The following is a 25427-nucleotide window of genomic DNA, read 5'->3' on the forward strand; positions in this document are numbered from 1 at the left end:
TTCATGTTTTTATTGGTGGAACACCTTGAGTTTGAATTGCACATACTTTTCATAGTGAAATAGTGGCTTTTCATAGTGAAGGCAGTATGCATCTATTCTGGAATCATGCATTTTCGTAAGTGATTGATAAAGTGAAAGTGAAAGTTGCTCAGTCCGACTCTGCAACCCCCTAGGCTATACAGTCCATGGAATTCTCCAGGCCAGAAGACTGGAGTGGGCAGCCTTTCCCTTCTCCAGGGGATCTTCCCAACCCAGGGATCAAACCCAGTTCTCCCACATTGCAGGTAGATTCTTTACCAGCTGAACCACAACCAAAGCCCAAGAATACTGGAGTGGGTAGCCTATCCCTTCTCCAGAGGATCTTCCCAACCCTAAACCAAACCGGGGTCTCCTGCATTACAGGCAGAGTCTTTACCAACTGAACTATCAGGGAAGCCCTAAGTAGGTTTCAGAATTTAAGATCACACACAGTTTAGACTCCCACCTGTTCTGTTCTTTTCCGTTAATCGTCCACAACATTGTTGTGGGTGGAAAATTAAAGCAACACTTTATGTTTTGGAGACTCAGTGAGCATCGTTCTTGCTGAAGTGCAGCATCATTAAAGAGCAGATGACTGAGCACAGTAATGGAAAGGCTGACTTTAGCAGGTACAGTTTTTATTTTCTTGCAAGGCACACAATCATATAGACAATGCATAATCATCACAAAGTACAAGCTATAAATCATATACATTAAAGAATATATAAATATGCCTGTTTCAGAGAAGAAAACTGCCTTAGGGCGAGCAGGTTCATGGCCTTTGGGGACAAGATTTTCCTATTTATGCTGAATCTTCCAAACAGCTCTTGCTTGGAAAATAAACCCCACTGAATGGACATACAACCCAGTCATAGTTTTCTCCTTAAAAAGCTCTAATTTAAAGCCAGCTGATGTATTACTTTTATTCCAGTTATTTATCTTATGTCCCAATACTAGAGGAAGCATCTGTAAATTGCCTGGATAACAGTTATGCAGATTTAACGACTTCATTTCTCAGCAATGCATCATCAAATGAAACCATTTTCTTAAGATTTTTGTTAATTTTCCTTGATTTTTGAAAACTATCTTTCCAAACTATGCTTCCTTTTTAATATTAAGCCTAGAGTTTTGACTCAAATTTTGCATAGGGGATGCATCCAGATTCATAAGAGTATTCCAAGACACCAATGGTGGTTCTTATTCTCCTTCAGGTCAGAATTGCAGGGTTTTTTTTTTTTTATCCTCATGGCTGCCTCCTGTAAGGTGTTTCCTTTTTATGCATTTTTCCTGACCCTTCACTAGGTCCTGTCTCCAAAAAGATTTTACCAGGGAGGAAAGAATTCATGGAGGACATTGAATTCAAGGCTAGAAACACACATTTCTGGTCCTAAATAGACCCAGCAGACATTGCACTCCTTGCTGTGATGTAAGACAGGAACATCAAGAGATGGGACCCAGACACACACACAGTCACACATGGTACATGCACACACACACACACACTCAACTCACACACACACTTTTGACAAAGAAATATATCTGTGTAAGTGGTACTTTTCCTAACAAATGTGATTCAGTTGATCATTCTTTAAAGTCCTGCCCTAAAATGACACAGCTGTCCTCTCCTCTTCTGGTCTGGGAACAAAGGTGCTTATGACAAAGGAGATGCTTAGAACCCCATGACCTCATGACCATTGAGGGCTGCATCTCTCTCTCCTAGGGTGCAAACTCACACATGAAGAGCTACGAGATGCTCAGAGCTACACAATGTTCAGTCTAACATTTAGACTCCAGTCATGGCAAGATGCTGTGAGGACATGAGGAGTGTGAATTTAAGGAGATTTTCCTATTTCCCACATCAGCAGGATTTCTTCCTGGAACTACTCTCCATATACATATCCCTACCACAGGATGGTAAGAACTTTCAGCCATGGGGTGAAAGTCAACCAATATTCAAGCCATTCCTATGTGCTTTCAGTTATAAGAATACAAGGACACCTAAGAAAATCAATGAAATGTAAGAAATGCTCAAAAGAACACTTCATTTTCATTAGGGAAAACCTTGCACTGCTGTCTTCACCCATCCATGTTAGGTGCTGTGAAAATCTGGAACACAAGCATCATCACAGTAACCCTGGAGAAGGAAATGGCAACCCACTCCAGTATTCCTGCCTAGGAAATCCCATGAACAGAAGAGCCTGGCAGACTACAGTCCATAGAGTTGCAACGAGTCTGACTTGACTGAGTGACTTAGCACACATGTCACAGTGAAATTCTGGAGCCACATAAAAGCCTCCCATGCAAGGTACATTTCCAAAAGGAGAGTGTACACACAGTAGAGAGAAAGTCCACAGTGAACAGATCCTGTAGATGTAGTGATATCTGTAGTTAACGTTTCACATTGCTATAAATTCCAGAGGGTGTTGCCCTAACATACAGGCTTAAAGAAGAGATGGGTGTTATTTCTAAATTAGCCCTTTCTTCTGCCCAGGCAAGCTGCAGAAAAAGCCATTACCTCGAAACCATAAATTTCAGGGGAAAGAAGGAAGAAGTTATACGTTATCTGGAAGTTCTAGCAAAATTACCCTAAATGTGCTCCCTGCTGGTATTATCCTCAGCAGGTGTGCTCCTCACGGAACACGGTGCCAGCTATGTCCCAGCACCAAGAGTGACATAATGTCCTCATCCTCCCACAATTAGGATCAATTTCACTTCCGGCTAAAAGCCACAAATAGTATCTCAAGATTCACATGAGCAAGATGCCCTCCTTCCGTGAAGAGAGAGAATCTGGTAATAGTGACATGTTCATAAAGAGATACTGCTTATAACTAGATTCTGCCAAGGCTACCACCTGGGAGCAAGTAAAATATTTCCTGATTCATTAACATATGAGTTCTGAGCCCTGTTAAAGGGCTGACGGTGCTCAGGGACTCAGAGGATGTGACACATGACTGATCCCAGACAAAAGCTTATGCATCAGCGAAACATCTCTGCATCAGCCCTAAATGACTCGGGATTTCATCAGCATGCCCCAGGGAAGCCACTTGGTGGGAAGACAAGCCCATTCCTTATTTGCACATATACTATTATTTACAGATGAAACTGTACATATTTTTGGTGGTATTGAAACCACTTTGTGTCTCTTAACAACAGGACATGCTTTATCATGAGGTTATCTGTCTGAAGAGCATGCTAGAAACAAACCAACCATAGTTTTCAAGAAATTAAACGATGTTGGAAAATACCTTTTGTATATTAAAATAACTTCATAAACATCAGGATAATTTTCTGCCACACGTGAACAGCAGACACCCCAGGGGTGGGGTCTTAGGCTGAAATCCTCATCATGCAGCTGCAGGAAATGCATGTCCACTCAGCATAAAGTGAGCTGGGCAGGGCCCTGGATATGGGTCTTCTTCTTACCGGGGTCATTGCTGTCTGAAGCTGTGTCTGGACTGGAGAGCCAGGAAGCTCTGAAATCACTGCATTTTTCTTTTTCCTAAATAGAGCTTTTGATACCACATTGCTTAGGAAAGTCTCAGCAGAATGGGTCCTGAACTAAAGGTAGGGAGCCAGAAGAAAAAGGCTCATTTCTTGGTTCATCAAAGGAACGGGGAGTCAGCACCGTTCTCAGCCCTAGAAGGAGCTGCGTCTGCTCGCTCAGATCTCCTATGCTCCATCCCCAGAGCCCTGATGTTTCCACCGACCTGAGTCGCTAACACAGCCTGCATCTTGCTATCTCAGAGCCACAAGATTTCTAAAAGTTTGTTAAAATTTCTCCCTTTCCATCTCAGACTGCGGTAGTAATCTGAGTTAATCCTAGATCGTTGAACTCTTCTCCACCCGGAGGACTATAAGAGGACATCTCCACGACTAGTCATACTGGTTTATTTACCCCATCAACCTCCCTCACGTAGGCAGGATCCTGAACGGTATTCCTGACCCTGCTTGTGCTCTGGCGCTCCATCCTCATCTTAATGGGAAAGCAGAAGTCCCGGAAACACCGCTTGAAGTTTTCGTCAAGGAAGGCGTAGAGAATGGGGTTCAGACTGCTGTTGGTGTAGCCCAGGGCGATGCAGAAGTAGTAGCTGGAAAGAGCGGCCGTGCTGTGGGCGGTGCTCCCCAGGGCCTCCACGAGGATGAAAATGTGGATGGGGGTCCAGCAGATGATGAAGACCGCCACCACCACCAGCACGAGCCTGGTGATCCGCCGCAGGTTGCGGTCTTTCTCCCGGGAGCCAGAGAGGAGGCGGACGCTCTTTAAGCGCAGGATCATGAGGGTGTAGCAGACAATGATAATGAGGACGGGGATGACGAAGGCGAAGACGAAGACACAGACCTTCATGAACAGGTCCCACCAGGAGTAGTCGTCGTCCGGGAACTGTAGGGAGCATTCGATGACTTCCATGTCTGCGGGAGGGGACAAAGCCACAAAGGGGAAATCCGTTATCACTGCGGCCGCCAAGTGTTTCAAATGTGGATTTCAATACCTTCCATTACAAAGGTCCGATTATGGCGAGGTGATATTACCTGAAGCTGATCACCAAGCTAGGAATGCGGGTGATGTGTATTACCATCCTTTTTTTCACACATAGAACAATGAAGTCAGAAAGGTTACCATTCACTGTAACACACACACTGCTACAGAGTAAATGAGATTAGCCAGCAGTACAAATTATCTAGCAGTACGAATTATCCAGCAGTAAGAATTATCTAGTTGTGGAGGCTGGTTTGATGCTGATTATTTTCAGGAGCTACACTGTTAATTTACAGCAGGAGTACTTACTTGCATGCCCATGTATTAACAATTCTCCCACATCTAAGGCTCTGGCAATAAAAGCTAGTGGTGGTTTAGTCACTAAGTCGTGTTGAACTCTTGCGAGCCCATGGACTATAGCCCACGAGACTCCTCTGCCCATGGGATTCTCCAAGAAAGAATACTGGTGTGGGTTGCCGTTTCCTTCTCCTATCTGCAATAAATGATAAAATATTGCAAAACCAGCCATTCGACTTGACAAAAGCCAACTTGTCAGAAAAACCTTCAGTGGTTTACAGGAAATCACTATGTAGGTCCATGAGCATGTAAACAAAATTTGTCTAAATATCACCCAGTTACTGTGATTTAATAGAACCAGTGGTGGTTATTGTGATTAAAAGCACTGCTGAAACATGAGGAAACTTTTGAAGAAGAAAGAGAAGGAGGAGGAGGGAAGGGGGAGAAAGAAAACAGAAGAAAGGGGAGGAGGAAGAAGAGAGTCAGCATTATCATCTTCAAGGAAATTCATGAATCAGACACATCTTTTACTTTTGCCAACGTTGACTCTGTAACAGGGAAAATAAATATGTGATTACTTAGAAAATGACTTTATTTTGCTCTGCTGTTCTTTGCTGGACAGCAGTCTCTTTGGAGTGACCATAATATTAGAAACAGCAGAGACTCTGAACAAGTACCTTTTAGAGTATTTTCCCAGAGGCTACCCACCCGCCCCAAGCTCTAGCCACTGAGCCCAGAGAAGGCTAAATTCTTTTTGCCCTGATTCTTCCTTACAGATAAAGAAACAGTGAATGATACTAAGCTGTAGTTTTTTATAATGAAAACTTGTCTTCTGACATTGGAAAATCTGCTTCAAAAATAGCACAAGGATATTTTTCAAACAGTGAAACAGCTCTATTAATCATGTTTTCTAAAACATCTTAATGTGCTCCTAATCATATATCCCTTTGTAAAACAAAATCTATCTTAGAATTTCAATTAGGCATGCTTTAAAACACAAAGAATATAATCATTTCAGCCAACTAATGAAGATGACTATTTCAGAGTCATTTTTATCAACAAAATGTCAGATCAAACCTTCCAATAGTAAATGAAAACTCCCAGATTAACTTATAATTTTTGATTCCCTAAAAAGCCCTTGTCCTAAGTACTATTACTAGGAAAGCTAAAAGAAACAAACAAGCACCTCTCTTAGTTTTTGCTTTAGTATTTATGGGAATAAGAACAGTTAAAATCACCTTTTAGAAAATTCACCACTATTATCATGGTTCAAAATGTATTTATTTATTAAACAACTTTTAGGATGGCACATTGCAATCTGGCTTCTTTGAAGGTTTTTTTCTTTCCTGCTTAAATTCTGTGTATTCCAGCAGTGTCTTTCTTGTGGTTGACTTCAGCTTGAATGTCACTTTAAAGACATTTATACAGAGTTTCCATGGTGGCTGGGTAATAAAGAATCCACCTGCCAATACAGGAGAGACGGGTTCAATCCCCGATCCAGGAAGATCCCACATGCTGCAGAGCAACTAAGCCCATGCACCACAACTATTGAGCCTGTGCTCTAGAGCCCGAGAGCTGCAATAGCTGAAGACTGCCTGCCCCAGAGCCTGTGCTCAGCAAGAAGAGAAACCGCTGCAAAGAGAAGCCTGTGCACAGCATCTAGAAAATAGCCCCTGCTTGCCACAGCTAGACAAAAGCCCATGCAACAATGAAGACCCAGCACAGCCAAAAATAAGTAAATAAAATTATAAAAAAAGACATTTCTACACAGGTGGATCCATTTGAATAGTCCTCTTCTCTGAAATTTATATTCTCCCTCTATACTAATACTCTGGAGAAGGAATTGGCAACCCACTCCAGTATTCTTGCCGGGAGAATCCCAGGGACAGAGGAGCCTGGTTGGGCTGCCGTCTATGGGGTCGCACAGAGTCGGACACGACTGAAGTGACTTAGCAGCAGCAGCAGCATACTATACTCATTGTATTTTTTATCATTATTCAAAGACAGAAGCTAGAGAGAAACCAGACAGTAGCTCTTCGTAATAATATGTTGCCTTTCCCAATGTTTTTCTCTCTATCCAGAATGTAAACTATCTTAAGGTAGGGACCCAATTTGCCTTGAATAATATCCAATTACTGCCACACAAGGAGGCAGGAACATATGGTGTTTGTGGAAAATAAATTGTTAAATAAACAAATGAATACCACATGGAAATCCTTGAAAATATGGACTCAGTGCAGTAGTTATTATGGAAGAGTAACCTAATAAGATAATCAAGGCAACATAAGGGCTGATGTTTAATTTGGGGACATCTTTTAACTCTGAGGATCAGCTTTCTCTTGCATGTAGTAGGAACTCAAAAATGTTTAATGATTTAAATCATTTAAGTAGTGATTTAGTGACTGAACGATGAACTCAACATTGGAATACCCAAATATACAAAGTATATATACACAGAACTAAAGGGAGACATAGATAGAAATATAGTAATCATAGGGGAATACAATACCACACTTTCAACAATGGGCAAATAATACAGATAGAAAAACAATAAAGAAATGGCAGATTTGAAAAAATTAAAAATAAAATGAACTTAACAGACATACACAAAACATTTCACTCAAGAGCAGCAGAAGACAAATTCTTCTTAAGTGTGCATGAAATATTCTACAGTATATATATATATATATAAATGTATATATATATATACACACACACACATACATCATATGTTAGGACATGGAGCAATTAACAAATTAAGAAGATCAAAATCATATCAAGTATTTTTTCTGACTACATGAAAATAGATACCAATGACAGGGAAAAAATGGAAAATTCACAAATATGTGGAAATTGAACAACATAGTCTTAAAAACCTAGGAGTGGAAACAGAACTCAAAAGGGAAATAAAAAATTGCTTGAGATGAATGAAAAAGAAATACAATATACCAAAACTGATGGGATACAGCAAAAGCAGTTCTCAGAGAGAAGTTTATAATGATAAATAGCTACATGAAGAAAAAAATAAGATCTCAAATAAAAAACCTAACTGTACACATTAAGGAACTAGAAAAAGAACAAACTAAGCCCAAAGTTAGTAGAAGGAAAGAAATGAGAAAGAATGAATCAGAAATAATAAATAGAGACTAGGAAAACAATAGAAAAAGAGCTGTTTTTTTTTAAAATAAAAATAACAAAACCTCAGCTACATTAAGAAAAAAGGAGAGAAGACTCAAACAAGAAAAATTATTAATATCAGTGAAAGAGGTGACATCACAACTGATAACACAGAAATACAAAGGATCATAAAAGGCGACACTAAACAATTATATGCCAACAAATTGAACAACTCAGAAGAAACAGGTACACTTCTAGAAACATACAACCTACCAGACTGAATCTGAAAACACAGACATTGGTCTGAATAGACCGATGACAGATACAGAGATTGGGGCTAAAGAAAAGCCTCCTTGCGAGAAAAGTCAAGTGCCAGATGGATGCACCCAAGCATTTAAGATGCATTGGCTGAGACTTCCTGTCCAGGTGGCTGTGTTCTAATGCACTGACGCCTGGCTCCTTTCAGCGAGTTTTCTCCACAAACGTGACTCTGTGAACCACCAATGCCAGTCAGCTCTGACTCAAGAGCATGGAGATGACTTAAAGGACTCTTCTCGGTCTGCAGCACACCACAATGAGCAGGCTAGCGGGTCTGGAGACAATCTCTCATCACATAATACAAGTGTGCTTTACAAAATAAAAGACACATGGAAAGGATGGAGCCCTCCTACAAGACTAGTTTTCTCACTTCCTCCTGTATTTGCTGCAGAAACTAATCTTCTGCTGACACTGGTGCCTCTTTTCTTCCATCACATCTGCACACGTTCATCTACAGCAACTCCTTCCAGGAAAACCTGCATCTATCTTTATTTCCTTTCAAAAAACCTAATTGAAACCCAATTCCTCGAGAATGTCATTTTCTGACAACAGTTACAGGAGTAGTGGTTAAGTCAACAGGTATAACGTGAAATGTAAAAATCAATTCTTTATTTGCCCTGGGAAAAACCATCTCTCTTCTTTTATTAGTAACCCCAGTCTTCTCACATTCATGGAGCATCTCCTTTTGAACCTAAGTTATTACACACCAACCCCTAAGGCTCAGAAGAGTTTCCTGCAGTTTTATTTCATGTGTTGTGTGCATGAAGAAGCAAAATCCTGTGTGTAATTGTTGCTGCTGTTCAGCTGCTAAGTCATGCTCGACTCTCTGCAACCACGTGGACTGCAGCACGCCTCTGTCCTCCATTGTCTCCCGGAGTTTGTTTAAATTCATATCCATTAATCATATTAATGTAATGAACAGTAAATAGTAATTAAATTAAAAATATTGTGATGTAATTAGTGGAATTAATCATATTTTAAAGTTCTTCTCTAGTAAAGCTTGGCATTTCTTAAAATCAAGTATCAAGTATTATAGCTTAGCATCTGCAGTATTTACATTGTAAATTCATTTTAAAAGGAAAAAGATTATGCTTCATTTAAAAATGTGTACCATGCAGGAGAAGCTATGGTTTTAGCACCTGCCTTTTCACTACGACCTGGAAAGTCTCTACTTATCTGTACTCACAGGTATCAAGAACCTCTCTCAACCTGAAGCATTTAGACACCTACTAAAGCAATAAATAGTTCCTCTCATCTCAGTGAATTTATATTAAAACAAAGATATTTTCATTGCTTTATCTTTCACAAGTAAAGCTAAATTTCTAGAGCAGAAGTTCTTGCCTTGGCTGTAGGTCAGTCATCTGGGGAAATCCTAAAACTCCTGACACCCAGACTGTGCCTCTGATCAATTAAACTGAACCCTCCAGAGAGGGACCCAGGCAGCAGGGTTTTTCTAAAGGTAAACTTCCAGGTGATTCTAACACGTATCCCAGAGTTAGAAGCACTGCCCTGGAAATACAGAGAAAACATCAAGTCCTGTTTGCATGGGGTGAAAAGCAATGAGTCCAAAGTTTGATGGCTTTGCTCATCTGTACTATCATCCACTGTGAACCTGATTTTGAATGACCTACCTTCAGAAGAAGGCTTCTCTGAGGGCTCAGTGGTAAAGAACCCGCCTGCCAATGCAAGAGACATGGGTTTGATTCCTGGGTTGGGAAGATCCCCTGCAGAAAGAAACAGCAACCCACTCCAGTATTCTTGCCTGGAGAATTCCATGGACAGAGGAGCCTGACATGCTGCAGTCCACGGGGTCACAAAAGAGCCAAACACAACTTAGTGACTGAACAACAACCACCAAGTAAAGCTGCCATGGAAATTAACCCCTTAGGAAAAAGGGTGAAGAGGCAGCCTGTGACATTAATGACTTAGGACCATTTTTAGGGAGGAAAAAGAGGTGCGAAGTGTATCTTAGAATTGTCAGGATGCGACAAAATTGTATTTTAAAAATCCACATGCCTGTGGTTCCTTACTTGTCCTCACCCCTCCAGGTTCCACAAGCACTTTCTAAGTAGGGGATAGGATGGTGTCTGTGTCCTGGCCACGCCATCATCCCATCTTGTGTTAGGCGAAGGAAGGAATGCAAATTGTTTTCTTTCTCATTTTCCATGAATTTAGGCATTATATTTCTTTTGGCTTTTGGCTTTTCTCCTATACATGAGTCCTACTCATTCCCAAATTAAGAGTCTGTATAACTAGAAGCTACATTCTAAAAATGAAATAATGTAGCTGAATCACTTTTCTGTACACCTGAAACTACACCACACTTCAGTAATTTTTCAAAAAATCAGCTATACGCCAATGATTTTTTTTATTTTATGGACAATGACAAAATAAACCACAGAGTTGTTTTGTTTTTTTTAATGGAAACAGCAACCCTTACCTTCCCTAACTTTGGTTCCTCCAAGGACTATGGCAGAGATGCCAACAGATGAAGACAGGATCCAAATACAGATGTTGATGATCTTGGCCTTCAGGGGTGTGCGGAAGTCAAGAGCCTTGACGGGGTGGCACACGGCGATGTAACGGTCCACACTCATCATGGTCAAGGTGAAGATGCTGGTGAACATGTTGTAGTAGTCGATGGAGATGACCACCTTGCACAGCACGTCCCCAAAGGGCCAGGAGTTCATCAAATAGACCGTGCTCTGGAATGGCATAGTCGTGGTCACCAGAGCATCTGCCAAAGCCAGGTTGAAGATATAGATGTTGGTTGCTGTCTTCATCTTTGTGTATCTAAGAGATAAGAAACAAGATCATTTCTTTCCATCTTCATGCCATACTCATGAGGTAAATGTTTCTCTGGATTACTGAACGTTTCATCCACTTATTCTTTATGTATTTATCATCCAGACATCAGGGGTAGTAGAAAAATGGGCAAATATTTCCAACTTTATTTAGCTTTTATTCTAGTGCTTTGTTCCAAAATCTATTTAATTGTAAAAGGGGAAAGAAATGAGTTGGATAATCACTGACTCAATTGACACGCTTGAGCAAACTCCAGGAGATAGTGAAGGACAGGGAAGCTTGGTATACTGCAGTCCGTGGGGTCGCTAAGAATTGACATGGCTTAGGGACTGAACACAGCACAAGAAACAAGCAGGCTTCCCTGGTGGCTCAGTGGTGAAGAATCTGCCTGCCAATGCAGCAGATGCAAGTTCAATCCCTGGGTCAGGAAGAACCCCTGGGGAGGAGATGGCAACGCACTCCAGTACTCTTGCCTGTGAAATCCCAGGGACACAAGAGCCTGGCGGGCTACAGTCCTTGGGATCACAAAGAGTTGGAAATGACTTAGCAACTAAAAACAACGACAACAAAAGAAACGAGAATAGATAGACAAGTGGATGAATATACATATAGATCTTGTCAACAAACTTGTGTGTCATATAGGTCTTTATTTTGTGACTAACATTTTAATTCTACACAGGATTGCTTGGCTTTCATTATTTTTTTTTCCATTTATTTTTATTAGTTGGAGGCTAATTACTTTACAATATTCTAGTGGTTTTTGTCATACATTGACATGAATCAGCCATGGATTTACATGTGTTCCCCATCCCGATCCCCCCTCCCAGAGGAATCATTATTTTTTAATACTTTTTTTTTTCCACTGTGTAAAACAAAGGTAAAACATACCCAACTTTTCCTCAAGATTACTTTGAGAAATTAGTCATTGTAATTATGTCTTTTGAAAATCTAAATGGTTTTTTATTTTTTTAATAATTCCATTTCAATGACTACAACACAACTAAGTGTAGATTTTTTTAACCAGTGACCTACACCTGTTAATTTTAAATGTGTTATGTTAAAAAAAAAACAGGTTTAGTTCTCTTATACACAGTGTAGTATGAAACATAATCGGGTATGGTATGTGAGAAATAAACCTGCTCCTTTCACTTTCCCCTTGAGAGGTTTATAAACCATACAATGTGTTTCATCTTCCAACTGAGGGAACAGAAGATTTCAAAATAAGTCAGAAAGATTGCCTTTAAGCCCAAATTACTTCTTTCCATTTTCACATGATGTTTAAAACAAATTGCCTCTTCTACTAAAACTGAATTAATAAGATTGTTTTACTTAGAGAATGCTTCCTCAGGGATCAATAGGGCAGGAAATGTTCCAGACTACCTCAGCAGGTTTTCTGAGGCCAGATGCTAAGATATGGTGAGGAAATCCACAGGTAAATGATTTTCTACACACCTCAGGGCTGTGGACCTAATCACAATTAATTCAACCATGTCCCATGTATCTTCAGGGAGCCAGACTTTTTTCCATATTAGGGCCCTGAGTTTAATGGAAGGTTATTTATAAGGAGCTGATTACGGAAAATGACTTCTGCTTGGACTATAAAGTATTATCAATGGTATCTGTTGATCATTGTGTCTGTGCTGTCTTTTTTTTAATGCCTGAGTAATATTCCATTGTGTATATAAACCAAATCTTCTTTATCCATTCATCTGTCAGTGGACATTTAGGTTGATTCTATGCCTTGGCTATTATAAATAGTGCTATTATGAACACTGAGGTACATGTATCTCTTCAAATAAGAGTTTTCTCCAGATATCTGCCCAGGAGTGAGACTGCAGGATCATATGGTAGCTCTAATTTTTTAAGGAAACTCTATACCATTATTCACAGTGGCTACACCCATTTACAGTCCTATGAATGGTGTAGGAGGGTGTGTTTGTCAGTCAGTCGTGTCTGACTCTTTGCAACCCCATGGACTGCAGCCCGCCAGGCTCCTCTGTTCATGGGATTCTCCAGGCAGAACACTGGAGTAGGATGCCATTCCCTTCTCCACGGATCTTCCCAACCCAGGGACTGAACCCAGGTCTCCTGCATGGCAGGCAGATTCTTTACCATCTGAGCCAGTAGGGAACGTTATCTGTTTAAATGCCGTCTTTTCGAATGGATAAGGAAGCTGTGGTACATATACACCATGGAATATTACTCAGCCATTAAAAAGAATTCATTTGAATCAGTTCTAATGAGATGGATGAAACTGGAGCCCATTATACAGAGTGAAGTAAGCCAGAAAGATAAAGACCATTACAGTATACTAACACATATATATATGGAATTTAGAAAGATGGTAATGATAACCCTATATGCAAAACAGAAAAAGAGACACAGATGTACAGAGCAGACTTTTGGACTCTGTGGGAGACGGCGAGGGTGGGATGTTTTGAGAGAACAGTATCGAAACATGTATATTATCTATGCTGAAACAGATCACCAGCCCAGATTGGATGCATGAGACAAGTGCTCGGGCCTGGTGCACTTGGGAAGACCCAGAGGGATCGGGTAGAGAGGGAGGTGGGAGGGAGATCGGGATGGGGAATACATGTAAATCCATGGCTGATTCATGTCAATGTATGACAAAAACCACTACAATATTGTAAAGTAATTAGCCTCCAACTAATATAAATAAATGAAAAAAAATTTTTTAATTAAAAATAAATAAATAAATAAATGCCGTCTTCTTAAAAATACAGTTTTATGTTTGAAAAATGCATCTTACAACCCAGCCTCTTACTCTTGCATTCACTAATACTAGCAAAGACTTGAACCAGAAACACCTGTGACTTCCGCCCTCAAGTTTTGCAATGTGATACTCTCCTCTATCTTTGCAAAGTTAGACTGATGTTCTCTGCCTTTCACATTTAGGTGGGCCTGGGTTCTAGTCCTTAGTTTTCCCTCCAACTGACAGACTTTGGAGAGGTCACTAAGAACCCTGAGTTTCAGTTTCCCCACCCTGGAATGGGAAACTTAACACTTATCTCAGAGCGGTCCCGAGATAACCAAGGGAAGGCATCTGATCTGGATTTTGTCTGGAATTTATCTCATGCATCCAGCTCCTCTCCCTGCTCTAATATGGGTGGAAGCTACCAATTACCAGAGGAAGCAGAAGGGAACACAGTTTGTAGTTAACACCTCTGATAGTATTTACCCAGTTCAGCTTGAATAGGAAAGATAAAAGTAAAAATGAAGGCTGCAACCTTATGTGCTAGCACATCATGAATGGAAAGACACATGAGTTACAATAAAACAGCATATGTGTCTTTTAGGTAGTCAAAAAATGCTGGATGATAACTTGCCCTGAGCTTTTCAAAAATATTTTTATTAGATGTGTGAAACTGCTTAAGGCTTGAACTTTCAAAGAGTTCAAACCCTGTCATCAGATCTCAGAATGAGACAGATGACTACCTGCAACAAAGACGTCTATAAATGACACTGATCGCAATTTAACTAATTGCAGCAGAAGCTGGTGCGCCCCAAGAAACAAGCTCTGCCCATACACCTCCTGTGGGGGCTCTCTGTTACAGCCTGAGGGCCAGAGGCGTCTGCCAGGGACAGAGGGAGATGCTGGCAGCCCCTGCCGTGGAGACCCCTGCATCTGCCGACATCCAATGTCTGAGCATGGGGTGGATCATGCTCGTGACAGTAATCGTAATAACCGTTTATCTCCGAACACTCCTTGAGTCACACTCTGTTGTGCGCGCCACACGCCGTACCCCACTCAGTCCTCACAGCGACTCTGCATGGTGGGTACCAGCATCCCCACTCTAGAAAGGAGACGCTGAGAACCGCAGGAGGTTGTAAATGTCTCCAGAGTCGCATGGTTAGAAGAGGCACTGCAGGAACTCAGACCCAGGGATTTGAGCTCATGCCCACATTCTTGCATCTCTGCAGCACTTCATAACTTCATAACTTGACTTCACGTATCCTATTTGATTTTCACAACAACTGCTCTTCGAGTTGCCCAGGGGATGTCTTTTCCCTAATATGGCTGAAGAAAGTAGACTCAGGAGAGTAAATTGATTTTTCTAGTGTCAGAGAGGGAGGGGCCCTGTGGCAGGACATGGAGGGGGCAGCAGGGCTCAGCGTCCACTCCAGGGTTCTGGAAGACATGTGCTTACAAGCCTACAACCCTGTAAAGGAGAACTCAACAGGTACAAGTATTCACAACAAATAGACTATGAGAACAAGGAATATATATTAAGTCTTTCATGTGCTCCACTGGACTGCATCCAGTGAACACAGGATTTTAAGGACTACCCCCAACCTCAAAGACAAGCTGATTGAGCCCCTGGGTATGGGTATTGTTTGCATTGAACCAGAACAGAACAGCATGTGTTATTTCAATTATTATCTGTCTGCCAGTGGAAATAAACGAGTAAGCTTTCTCACCACAATCAGATAGGAAATCATTTTCCATTTCATCCATGCTGCCTGACAAAGACTCACAAGTCTGTCAAGTAAAATGGCACTGTGTGAGTGGGAATTCTTGGCTTGTGTGGAGCAGCTGGGGGTGGGCTGGCAGCGGGCGGCTGCACTTTTCGGCATACACGCTACAGGAGCGTGTGGCATTAAGAGAGCAAAGTGTGTGGGCTGTACCCACTAAACTTGCCAGTGTCACAAACCTGGAAACAACGGTGGGATGAGGGAAGCACGCCAGAAAGAGGATCAGGAGCGAGCCCAGGGTGCCATCCATGAGGAAGTCAGCTCAGGGCAAGGTCATGGATGGTGTCCCCGGGAGCTTAGAATCTCCCCATCACACATGAACTCAAGGCCTGCCTAGCATGCTCCTCGTCAGACAGGATTGTTGAGTGGCTTCTAAACTGGCAGCCATACACGCTGGTGTGATATCAAGGGGAACAAAGGAATCTGTGGAGCTCTCAGGAACCAATATCACCAGGCAGAGATTCTAGGAGAGCATGGCTCTCACAGGAGGAACTGACTCTGTGACATTGCAGGCTCACAGCTTCCTGTCCTGCCCTGCACCTGCCCGGTGCAGACAGTCCAAGTAGAGACTTCATTCTTGGGGCATTACTATCCCTTACTATTGAGGTGTGCTGCCCCAGTATTTTTCCTTAAATTTAAATGAGGCTTTTTAAAATCAGGAGCTGCTTTTTAGCTTTGGTGTAGCATAATAAAATCTTGATGGCTAATCACCATATATCTTTAAACACAGACATCTTTTCAGTTTTGTGGATTTCAGTTTTTTGTGGTTCTCTTCCCTGCCCTCGTCCACCAAGCTGACATCCTTTCTGCCTCTTCAGCTGGCTCATGCTCCCTCCCCAGCCGCATCTTCTCATCATTTCAACACCAAGTCTCAGCACCTCCTCCATACACAGCAGTATCCTGGACACTGAGGCGACTGAAAAACAAGTTTACACAGATCCTGCCCCCAGGATCTTCTAAACTAATTGAGTCAAGATTGTAACACGAACTAGAAGAACAGACTGCCTGATGGGAAGAACTGACTCATTGGAAAAGATGCGGATGCTGGGAAAGATTGAGGGCAGGAGGAGAATCTAATCTCTAATGAGTAAAGGAATTCAGGGCCATATTCCAAAGTTTCTTAAGGAGTCAGAAGTTGTACCAGAGAAATGACAGGATACTCTGAATTACGCTCCTTCCAGCAGCTAAAGATTGAAAGACATTCCAGTAAGTGTGGTTAACTGCACCTCGTGAGGGAGGAAGCACCTGACATGAGGAGGCAGGGCCTGAGCCAGAAGGGAACACCAACATAAAACACAGCATCTGACCCCTTGGTAGACAAAGGCCATCATACAGGTTATGGTGTTCCAGCTTTTCTATGAGCAATGCCCGTGGTTTTCAGGAGAGGGAACTCAGTGACGAGGAAGTGAGTGATCTCAAATTCGAGAGACCTTGGGAAAAGTAAAATATGAGCCTTCTGAGTAGACACAGAATCACGGCTTCAACATCACGAAGAAGCAAACACCCTACTGGCCATTTATCTGGGGAGATTCCTTTAATACAGCAAATACCTAATGGCCAACAGAAAGCACCTGAACAAACGCTGATCTGGTGAAAAGATAAGTGTGACCTGCCCCACGGGCAGCTGGCCGCTACCCCACAAGCCGGGGCTGGACCAGGAGATGCAAGGCCTGAACTCCAAACTCAGGAAGGGGAGGCCCTGCAGGCCCAGGGAGGAGGCACCCCTCTTTAACCAGCAGCGGGGGAACAGCACAGTGAGAGCAGGCTTCAGCATCTTTTCTCTGTATGACGTATTCATCCTCCTGGGATGTGTTCCAGATACACAGCATTCTAGATTTTATGTTTCAAATAACCAGACACTGGGGACTTCTCTGGTGAGCCAGTGGTTAAGACTCTGTGTTTCCAACACAGGGGGCGTGGGTTCAATCCCTGGACAGGGAACCAAGATCCCACATGCCATGTGACCTGGCTAAATAAATAAAGTTTGAAAAAGTAAAATAAAATAGCCAGACATGACAGCTGTATCAATGCAAATTCTCAGGGGAACTTTTTAAAAAATATAATAAGTTTGCTTCATTAAATTCTCCAGATATTTCCAGTTCATTGAGATGGTTCCGGTTCATTAAATTCTCCAGATTTCCAGTTCATGAGCTAAACATCCTTTTAGATTGTTTACTACTGAAATTATGGTTCTTTACTAAAGGGCAGTAGCTTGTGATTTAAAAAAAAAAAAGGAAATTAAGCTGCTGTTTCTCCAATTATCTGACTTTGAAATAGCCTCAATCAATAGTATTCTAAAGGCATCGTATTCATGTAGGTATCAGGCCCCTGAAACTGTACCACAAGCTGAGCAAAAGCCCAGCCCCAACTCCTGGGACTGCAGGTACCCGGCTGGCAGTGAGGTGCAGTCAGAAGGCAGACAGACACCTCCTCAGGTCCTGCTGGGCTGTCCTTCAGGGTGCTGAGGGGTAGGGGAGGAGGCGCTGCTGAAGTAGTGCTTTCACTGCCTTAGCCGGGGCCCCAGGAACTGCTCCCCTCCCTGAAGTCACAGTCCAGTGCATCCTGAACGGTCCAGTGCGTCCAGCAGTGCACGCAGGGTGAGTATTGATCACGAAGGACATGGCAACACACTCCAGTGTTCTTGCCTGCAAAAGCCCATGGACCGAGGAGCCTGGTGGACTCCAGCCCACGGGATCTCAAAGAGTCGGACTCGACTTAGTGACCAAACAACACCAACAGGTAGAAAACTATTAATACGAATCTCAAATGACTGATGCAGTGTTTCCTAGTGTACAACTCTCTGGATACCTAGATGTATGTAGAATTCTGGAATTATTTTCCTGTTTTTATACCGACAACTGACCTAGCTAAGGTGAACCACAGGATGCCACCCAGAGGCGACCAAGTCACTCTCCTGCTCTGTCTTCTGTGGGAAGGAAGAGCCCCTGCATTAGGTGGAAAACAGCAAAGCAGAGGTTAGAGTTGTGTTGTGAAGTTAGAAGAGTTAATACTCAACAGAATCTCAGAAATTTGCTGTTTGTTACAACCTATCTCTAAAGGCACATAACTCCAGCCATGCTTAGTCTGAAGGCTTCCCTGCTCAACTTCAGACCAGTTCCTTTGGGGTATCTCAATTCATCCACATGTTTTATGTTTTTCTCATTTTTCATTTAAATGCTGACTTGCTTGGTCAGTGGAGTGAGTTAAATAAAAAGGCATAAGCATTTTACAACATTATCCCTACTCCTAAAATCCATTCTTCTCATGTAAGTCTTCTTTATCTAAGATATAAGCCAGCATCCCCGCCAAAGAGAGAAACAAACAAAATACACTGGCTGACTTTCTGTTGAGGAATGCATGAGTGTTATTCTGAAACCATATTTTGTTAACCCGGTGTTTTATAAAGCCTGTAAATCCTTCTACCTCTGAAACACAGAAGCCAAATCTTAGAAAGGAAACCATCCTTCAGACATACGATTTTCAGTTTTTCGCTGAGCACAGAGGTACGTCTCCCATGGAGCAGGACAGCAGCAATTGAGTGTCTCCACAGGTTAATCTAGGGAGAAGGAGATGCCAACTGCCCAGTTCTCATGAAGATGCTGCCTGCTGCCCAAAGACATAGCTGGAAAGAAAACGGATAGAGGCTGCCATTTCCCAGTGAGAAGTCAGTCCCTCCTAAAAATAACTCTAGGACAGGTGCCAAGAAAACGGTATCAGCAACACCATCCGAAAGTGATTTTGAAGACTACAACTTTGCCTGAGTCTGTTAAATCTTAGGAGCTCTGTACCTGAAAACCACGTTGCTTGTTTTTCTCTTTCTTTTTATTTTTTCCTGTTTTTTTCCCCTTTCTCTTTCTTTCTTTCTCCCTCTCTCCCCTCCTTACTCCTTTCCTCCTTCCTTCCTTTTTAAGCAGCCATGCAGCCTCTGATCTCTGAAACAGCTCCATGAAGATTTGGGCTTCCGTGACCAGATGTCCCACACGGAAGGAAATAGTCCCATTTAGCTAATTCATATAAACAGTGGCAGTGAAGCCAATTTTCTCTTTTAAGAGCTTGTCAAACAGTAAAATTACTTCAGGACATTCAAGATAGGCTCTTCTGAAAATAACTTCTGAAATCATTTTTCCTATGCTTGCTTTAAAGGAAATGTTGAGCACTGATTCCAAGAGAGGATCAGGATAAATTACTACATACTTATTTTTTTCTAATCGAAGCCTAAGGTAAGCCTGCAGTTGAACAGGAAGCAGGGAGTAGTTAATGATGCCTACACACCTCTGCCTCTCCTCTCCTGTCTCCCTGCGTGTCGTCAGGTGACATGATCTGAGTCAGCTCCCTTAACATTTGAGAGAATCTGGAAAATACCCCTTACAAAGTTACCCCTTTGGGGAAATTCCAACACTGCCCAGGCTGAATTACAGGGAAGCCAAAGTCTTCTACGAGCAAGACAAGGTCAGCAGAAGACTGATCCCTTTATTGTGTCTTTATTGTGGTAGCAAAGAATTAATGAAAACTAATAAGAAAAGGCAAAACTTATAAGATCAAGGACCAAATATTGTTATGATTCCTGTAACTTTTTCTAATAATTTTTCCTTGCTTATCCTTACATTTTCTGGAGAAAGGAATGGCAATCCACTCCAGTATTCTTGCCTGGAGAATTCCATGAACAGAGGAGCCTAGCAGGCCATGGGGTCGCAAAGAGTCAGACATGACTGAGCCACTAACACTATCCTTACATTTAATTTAAAAAGAAACATACCTTTGTAAGAGTAAAGCTTTTCTTTAAACAAACAAAATGTCCACTTCAGTATCCTTGCCTGGAGAATCCCATAGACACAGGAGCCTGTCAGGAGCCTGTTCATACAGTCAAAGAGTCGCATGTGACTAAAGCGACTGAGCACAAAGAGATGAAATGAGCTAAAATTAAGGTAAAATGGGGTCATTAGGGTGGGCTCTGATCCAACTTGACAAGTGTCCTCATAAGAAGAGATCAGTATACAGAGAGTAGGAGTGTCCACACAGAAGGATGACCACATGAGGACATGGTGAAAAGGCAGTCACCTGCAAGCAGAGACCTCAGGAGGAACCTAACCTGCCAGCACCTTGATCTTGGACTTCCAGCCTCTAGAACTGCAAGAGAACACAATTTTGTTGTTTAAGCCACCCAGTCTGTGGTCCTTGTTATGGCCGCCTTACAAGGCAGATTCACTAGAAATCTGAGAAACCTACAAGACAATCCCATAGAACCATCCAGAAGGAAGGAGGGCAGATGAGTCTGAAGTAGGGACAAATAAGTTGAAAGAGAGTTACACAGGTTTAGGACTGTTCAGAATTTCCCTGACAGTTATAGCCATAAGAATGGATGATACCATCAAGAGTGATGGTCAGTTTGATGAGCCATCTCGGCCAGGCTACAGTCTTCAAATACTCAAACACTCACCAAGATGCTACTCTGCAGATGTTTTGTAGATGTGGTTAAAGTCCGTAATCAGTTGATCTTAAACAAAGGAGATGATCCTCAATTACTTGGGTGGGCCTGGTCTAATCAGTTGAAGGGTCTTACCCGCAGGGCATACAGTTTCCCTGAGAAAGAAGAGATTCCACCTTGGAAGTGCACTCTGCCTCTCCTGACACCTATCCTCAGGGCTACAGACCTGACTTGCCAGCCCCACAATCACCTAAGCCAAGTCTTTGTAGTAAACCCCTACACACACACACATCTGCTACTGGTTCTGCTTTTCTGGTTGAATCCTAACTAACATGAAGAGAGGGCAAAGAAAGCTAAGAAGGCTCAGGAAAAGACAATTATTTAGGACACATCAGGGAAGAGAAGCCTGTGATGGAGACTGATGAGAAACCCAGTGTGTGTGGAAGGAAGTCAAGGAGAAGGTGAAATTGCTCCAGCATGCTGAATCCCCATGGACTTTGAGGGACAGCCTGAGACATCACCTGGGATGTGAGACCTACACGTCTGAGAGAGGAGCATCAGGAAGGAAACTCAAGTGGATGACACCAAAGCGATGGCAGGGGTTATTCCTCCAAAAGGTTTACCCAAGACAGACAGGAGGAAGAGAGGACGTTAGCTAAGGGAACATAATCTGTTAAATGGGTATGGGGAAACATATCCATGGGCTTTGCAGATGGCTCCAGTGGCAAAGAATCTGCCTGCCAAAGCAGGAGACACAAGGGATGCAGGTTTGATCCCTGGACCAGGAAGATCCCTTGGAGAAGGAAATAGCAACCCACTTCAGTATTCTTGCCTGGAGAATCCCACGGACAGAGGAGTCTGTCTGGCTACAGTCCATGGGGTCGCAAGAGTCGGACACAACTTAGCAATTAAACCACCAACCACCAAGCAGCTTTACCAGTCTGGCATATATAAGGTGTTCATTAAATGTTAATCACTTTCACCAAGGGAGGAGACAGCCATATGTGTTGGAAGTTGTGGGTAGGGTGGGGAAAGGAATATAAGGTATCAGAGGTGGGGCTGCCTGGCAATGTCCCAGGCGTGGGCTGGGTGGGCATCACAGCATTCACTGCAGGTGACCTGCACAGGAGAGGTGAAGAGAACATGGGGTTAGGACCCTGAGGTCACCATGGGCACCCCCAGGGTGTTGGTGGGACCCAAGGACATGAATCAAGGGCTGAGGTAAGACCTTCCTGCGCCAGGACCACAAACCCCTATACCTGGAGAGAGGGAGGCTGCAGTGCTTAAATTTTAAGGCGTTCACAGTGAAAGGTTACAGAACCCTAACACTGGGCAACTATAGCAGTTGCTACAATTAAAGGAGGAAAATCCTTGAAACATTAGATGATCTTCAGAAGATACTGGATGACATTCCAGGTGCTCAAGGGAGAAAAGCTATTTGTAAGGCAGGTCTACAAACAGTCAATGCTTCTTCTACAACCCTCACGTCCTCCCAGGTCTGAGATGGCCATCCCAGACCTGCACCTGCCCCGCCATCCGAGCATCTAAATTCCATCTCTAGGGTGATTTCCTAGATGACTCAACGAGGACCCTTTTGCATGTTCAATATTTTAAAATAACATCCTTTTCAAAAGTGACCCTCCATCTTTTCAAGTGACACTGTTCAGCCAAGGTCAATCACAAAAACCGCACTTGAACTCCACCCTCTGGTTCTGCTCTGAGTTCTGATGAGCACATAGCATCTGATGCCTGGCTCCAACCTTCAGTCCTTTCTTCGCCTTAGCAAAATAAACCCAAGTGCATCAGGTTTTCTTCTGAGGTTTTATTTTTCAATTCTCTGGCCCTGTATCAGTCTGAACAAATTCTAAATGCTTCCTAATGCTCTTTGCTATAGATTTAAGCCAACTACTGTTTCGATATTTGGCTTTCCAAGATGATAATAGAACTCTTCACTCCTCAATTACTATCAAATGGAGTGGGCACATGGATAATATTATTACATGAACTCTATAACTCTTTTTATATTTTTACCTAAATGTATCCCCTTTTCACAAATTTTAGTCTTGGATGTCTTTGATATAGACATATTTAGCTTATACTTATATGTCTTTGTATTTATCTTAAAAATTCTAGTCAATCTACAATGATTCTTCTTTCTTTCTGACATGTCTAATGCTCCCTGTGGAGTTCTCTTTTCACATATTTTAGGATTCTTTATTCTTTTTAATCCTAGACTGCAGGGCTAAACAAAGAGTTACAGAACAACTAAAAAGCCCTCTCAAACTCAAAAACTTCAAGTTCTCTTTCAAGTGACAGTAAGATGTATTTGTTTCACTCAAGCACTTAAGTATGATGAAGCAGGAATAGAGTGGGTTTGCTCCTGGCATCCCCTTTCTCTGTAACAATGTTTTATTATAAAACAACGGCCTCTGTAGCAAAGATCTCCTAGAAATTTTAATTATAGTTTAGAGTACACCTGTCTTTTCTTTTCTCTTGGTTACTATAATCTTCTCTCTAATGGAAAGCAGCCCTGAAATTACTAATGATTTGGAAGAACAATTTGCTTGTAAAATATTACTTCTTCTGTAGCCTGTACTCATCACTGATAGAAGTCCAGTGGAAGGCAATAAGCAATTGTGGAAAGCAAGGTCACCAAGCTATAGACACTAAATGTAGGTGAAAAGAGCTTTGTAATATGTATTTGGAGGCTTAAAAGATGGTTTTCAGTTCTGTAACACAGATGAGGATAAAAGAGGTGACATTCCCAAGTCAGAGAGAGAGAGAGAAAGGAAACAGGTATTTGAAACTACCGCAGATACTGTCTTTAAAGTTCATAATAAATAAAGAGTGTGTTTCAAACCTAAAGTCAAGATTAAAAAAAAAAAAATTAGTTCTTCATCCTTTCTATGCCTCTAAGCAGAGTGACTTGCATCCTTCCTTTATTCACAGGAACGTCTCATCTTTGTATTCACTCTCAAATGTGCAGCTGAAAAGCATGAAGTCTCCCTGGAAGGGAAACTTCTCAGAGGGCATCCAGACAATGGTAGGATTTCTGTGTTTTTTTTTTTTCTTGTTTCCTTTGTTATGAGAGGCCAAAATAGAAATCACTTCGCTTTCCAGAAAATTAGCATATATGCGGATATTTAGGTATTTATTATTGCAAACTGACTTCAATGTGCCTATAAAAGAACAATAAAAAGAAAGCTCCAGTTCCCACAGTGGGAGATAAAAAGCAAAACAATTTTTGGAAACCTTCAGCACCCACACTTTAGGAGACAAATACTAGATGGTTTAGGTCCCAAAGTGACTGGCATTCTAAACAAATAAGATGGCATGTCAGTACTAAAAGGCTCACATGTGGATACCTAAATAGTACACTGGATTTGCTTCATAAACCACAACACCATTCTGATGAGTCACAGGAAATCCTGAACTCTCTTCAGGGCATTGAGTGGGTGTGAATTTTATCTAAAGAAATATTTGCCAAGGGCAAAACAAAGTTCTCCAAACGGGTGCAGGCAAACAGGCAGAAGGCCAGGCTAGTTTCCTTCTCAGGAGACACTGACTTTGTCCCTTGCAGGAACACCCCATTATCTCCATCCCAAGGGCCTTCTGCAGGGATTTGGGGCGCAGGGGAGGGTCACTCTTAAACCTTCAAGTCACCTGTGGTCGCTTCGATTCGTCCTGTGCGAACCTCGCAGTCCCATAGCAAAACGTCTCCTAGGAAATCTTACTTCGAAGAAGCCGCCCTCTGAGCTTCTCCGGAGCCCGGAAGGAATGGGGTCCCCACTACCCTGCTGGCGTCCCTCCGCGCGTCCTGCTGACCAGCCCGACCCTCCCTCCGGCTGCGGCCAGTGTAGCGCGCCGGGACCCCGCGCTCACCGGATGATCACGAACATGACCAGCGAGTTGCCCACCAAGCCCACGACGAACACCACGGAGTAGACGGCCGTGATGATGACCAGGATGACCGGGGAGATGTGAGCCGGCTCCAGCAGCACGTCCTCCGAGCCCGCGCTGCCGTTACCGTCCGGCTCGGCCCAGCCGGGGAACCAGCCGCTGCCGTTGGGGGGCAGGCAGGTGCTCGGGGAGCAGGTGGGGCCCGGCTCGCCGCGGAAGATCTGGACTGGGGGCTCCATGTCCGGCGGCTGCGGCAGGGGTGCGAAGACAGGCGGCACCTGCGGGGGCAAGAGAACCGACTGGACCCGGGAAGCCAACTTTGGCCGCGTGCGAGCCAGCGCGCGAGCGCGGCGGTGCCGGGGGCCCCAGACCCGCCGACGCCCACCCCGGCCGGAAGACCCCGGGGCGGCACAGGGGCACGGACCTCTCTCTGGGTGCCACCCCGGTCAGCAGACGCGCCGCGGGTACCAGGAGGGGCGGAGAGCGCGCTGTCCTGTGCCCCGGTGCCTGAAAACCCCCACCGTTTCCTAGGCACGGCTCCCGGGAGGAACTGTCCCCAGCCTGCGGCCCGGA

At 43.0% G+C, this 25427-nt stretch overlaps 1 protein-coding gene across 1 annotated transcript; it reads right to left on the reverse strand.

The window, feature by feature from the left end:
* Positions 1 to 3895: 3895 nt before the first annotated feature.
* On the reverse strand, positions 3896 to 25093 carry OPRK1 (opioid receptor kappa 1). Its single transcript, XM_061122809.1, has 3 exons — positions 24837 to 25093; positions 10668 to 11020; positions 3896 to 4428 (listed from the first exon to the last, which is right to left on the reverse strand). Exons 1-3 carry the CDS (start codon positions 25091 to 25093, stop codon positions 3896 to 3898), a joined length of 1143 nt encoding a protein of 380 aa, XP_060978792.1.
* Positions 25094 to 25427: the final 334 nt, after the last annotated feature.

Source organism: Dama dama, chromosome 21 (assembly GCF_033118175.1).
Source record: "Dama dama isolate Ldn47 chromosome 21, ASM3311817v1, whole genome shotgun sequence".
In the NCBI taxonomy this organism is placed as follows: domain Eukaryota; kingdom Metazoa; phylum Chordata; class Mammalia; order Artiodactyla; family Cervidae; genus Dama; species Dama dama.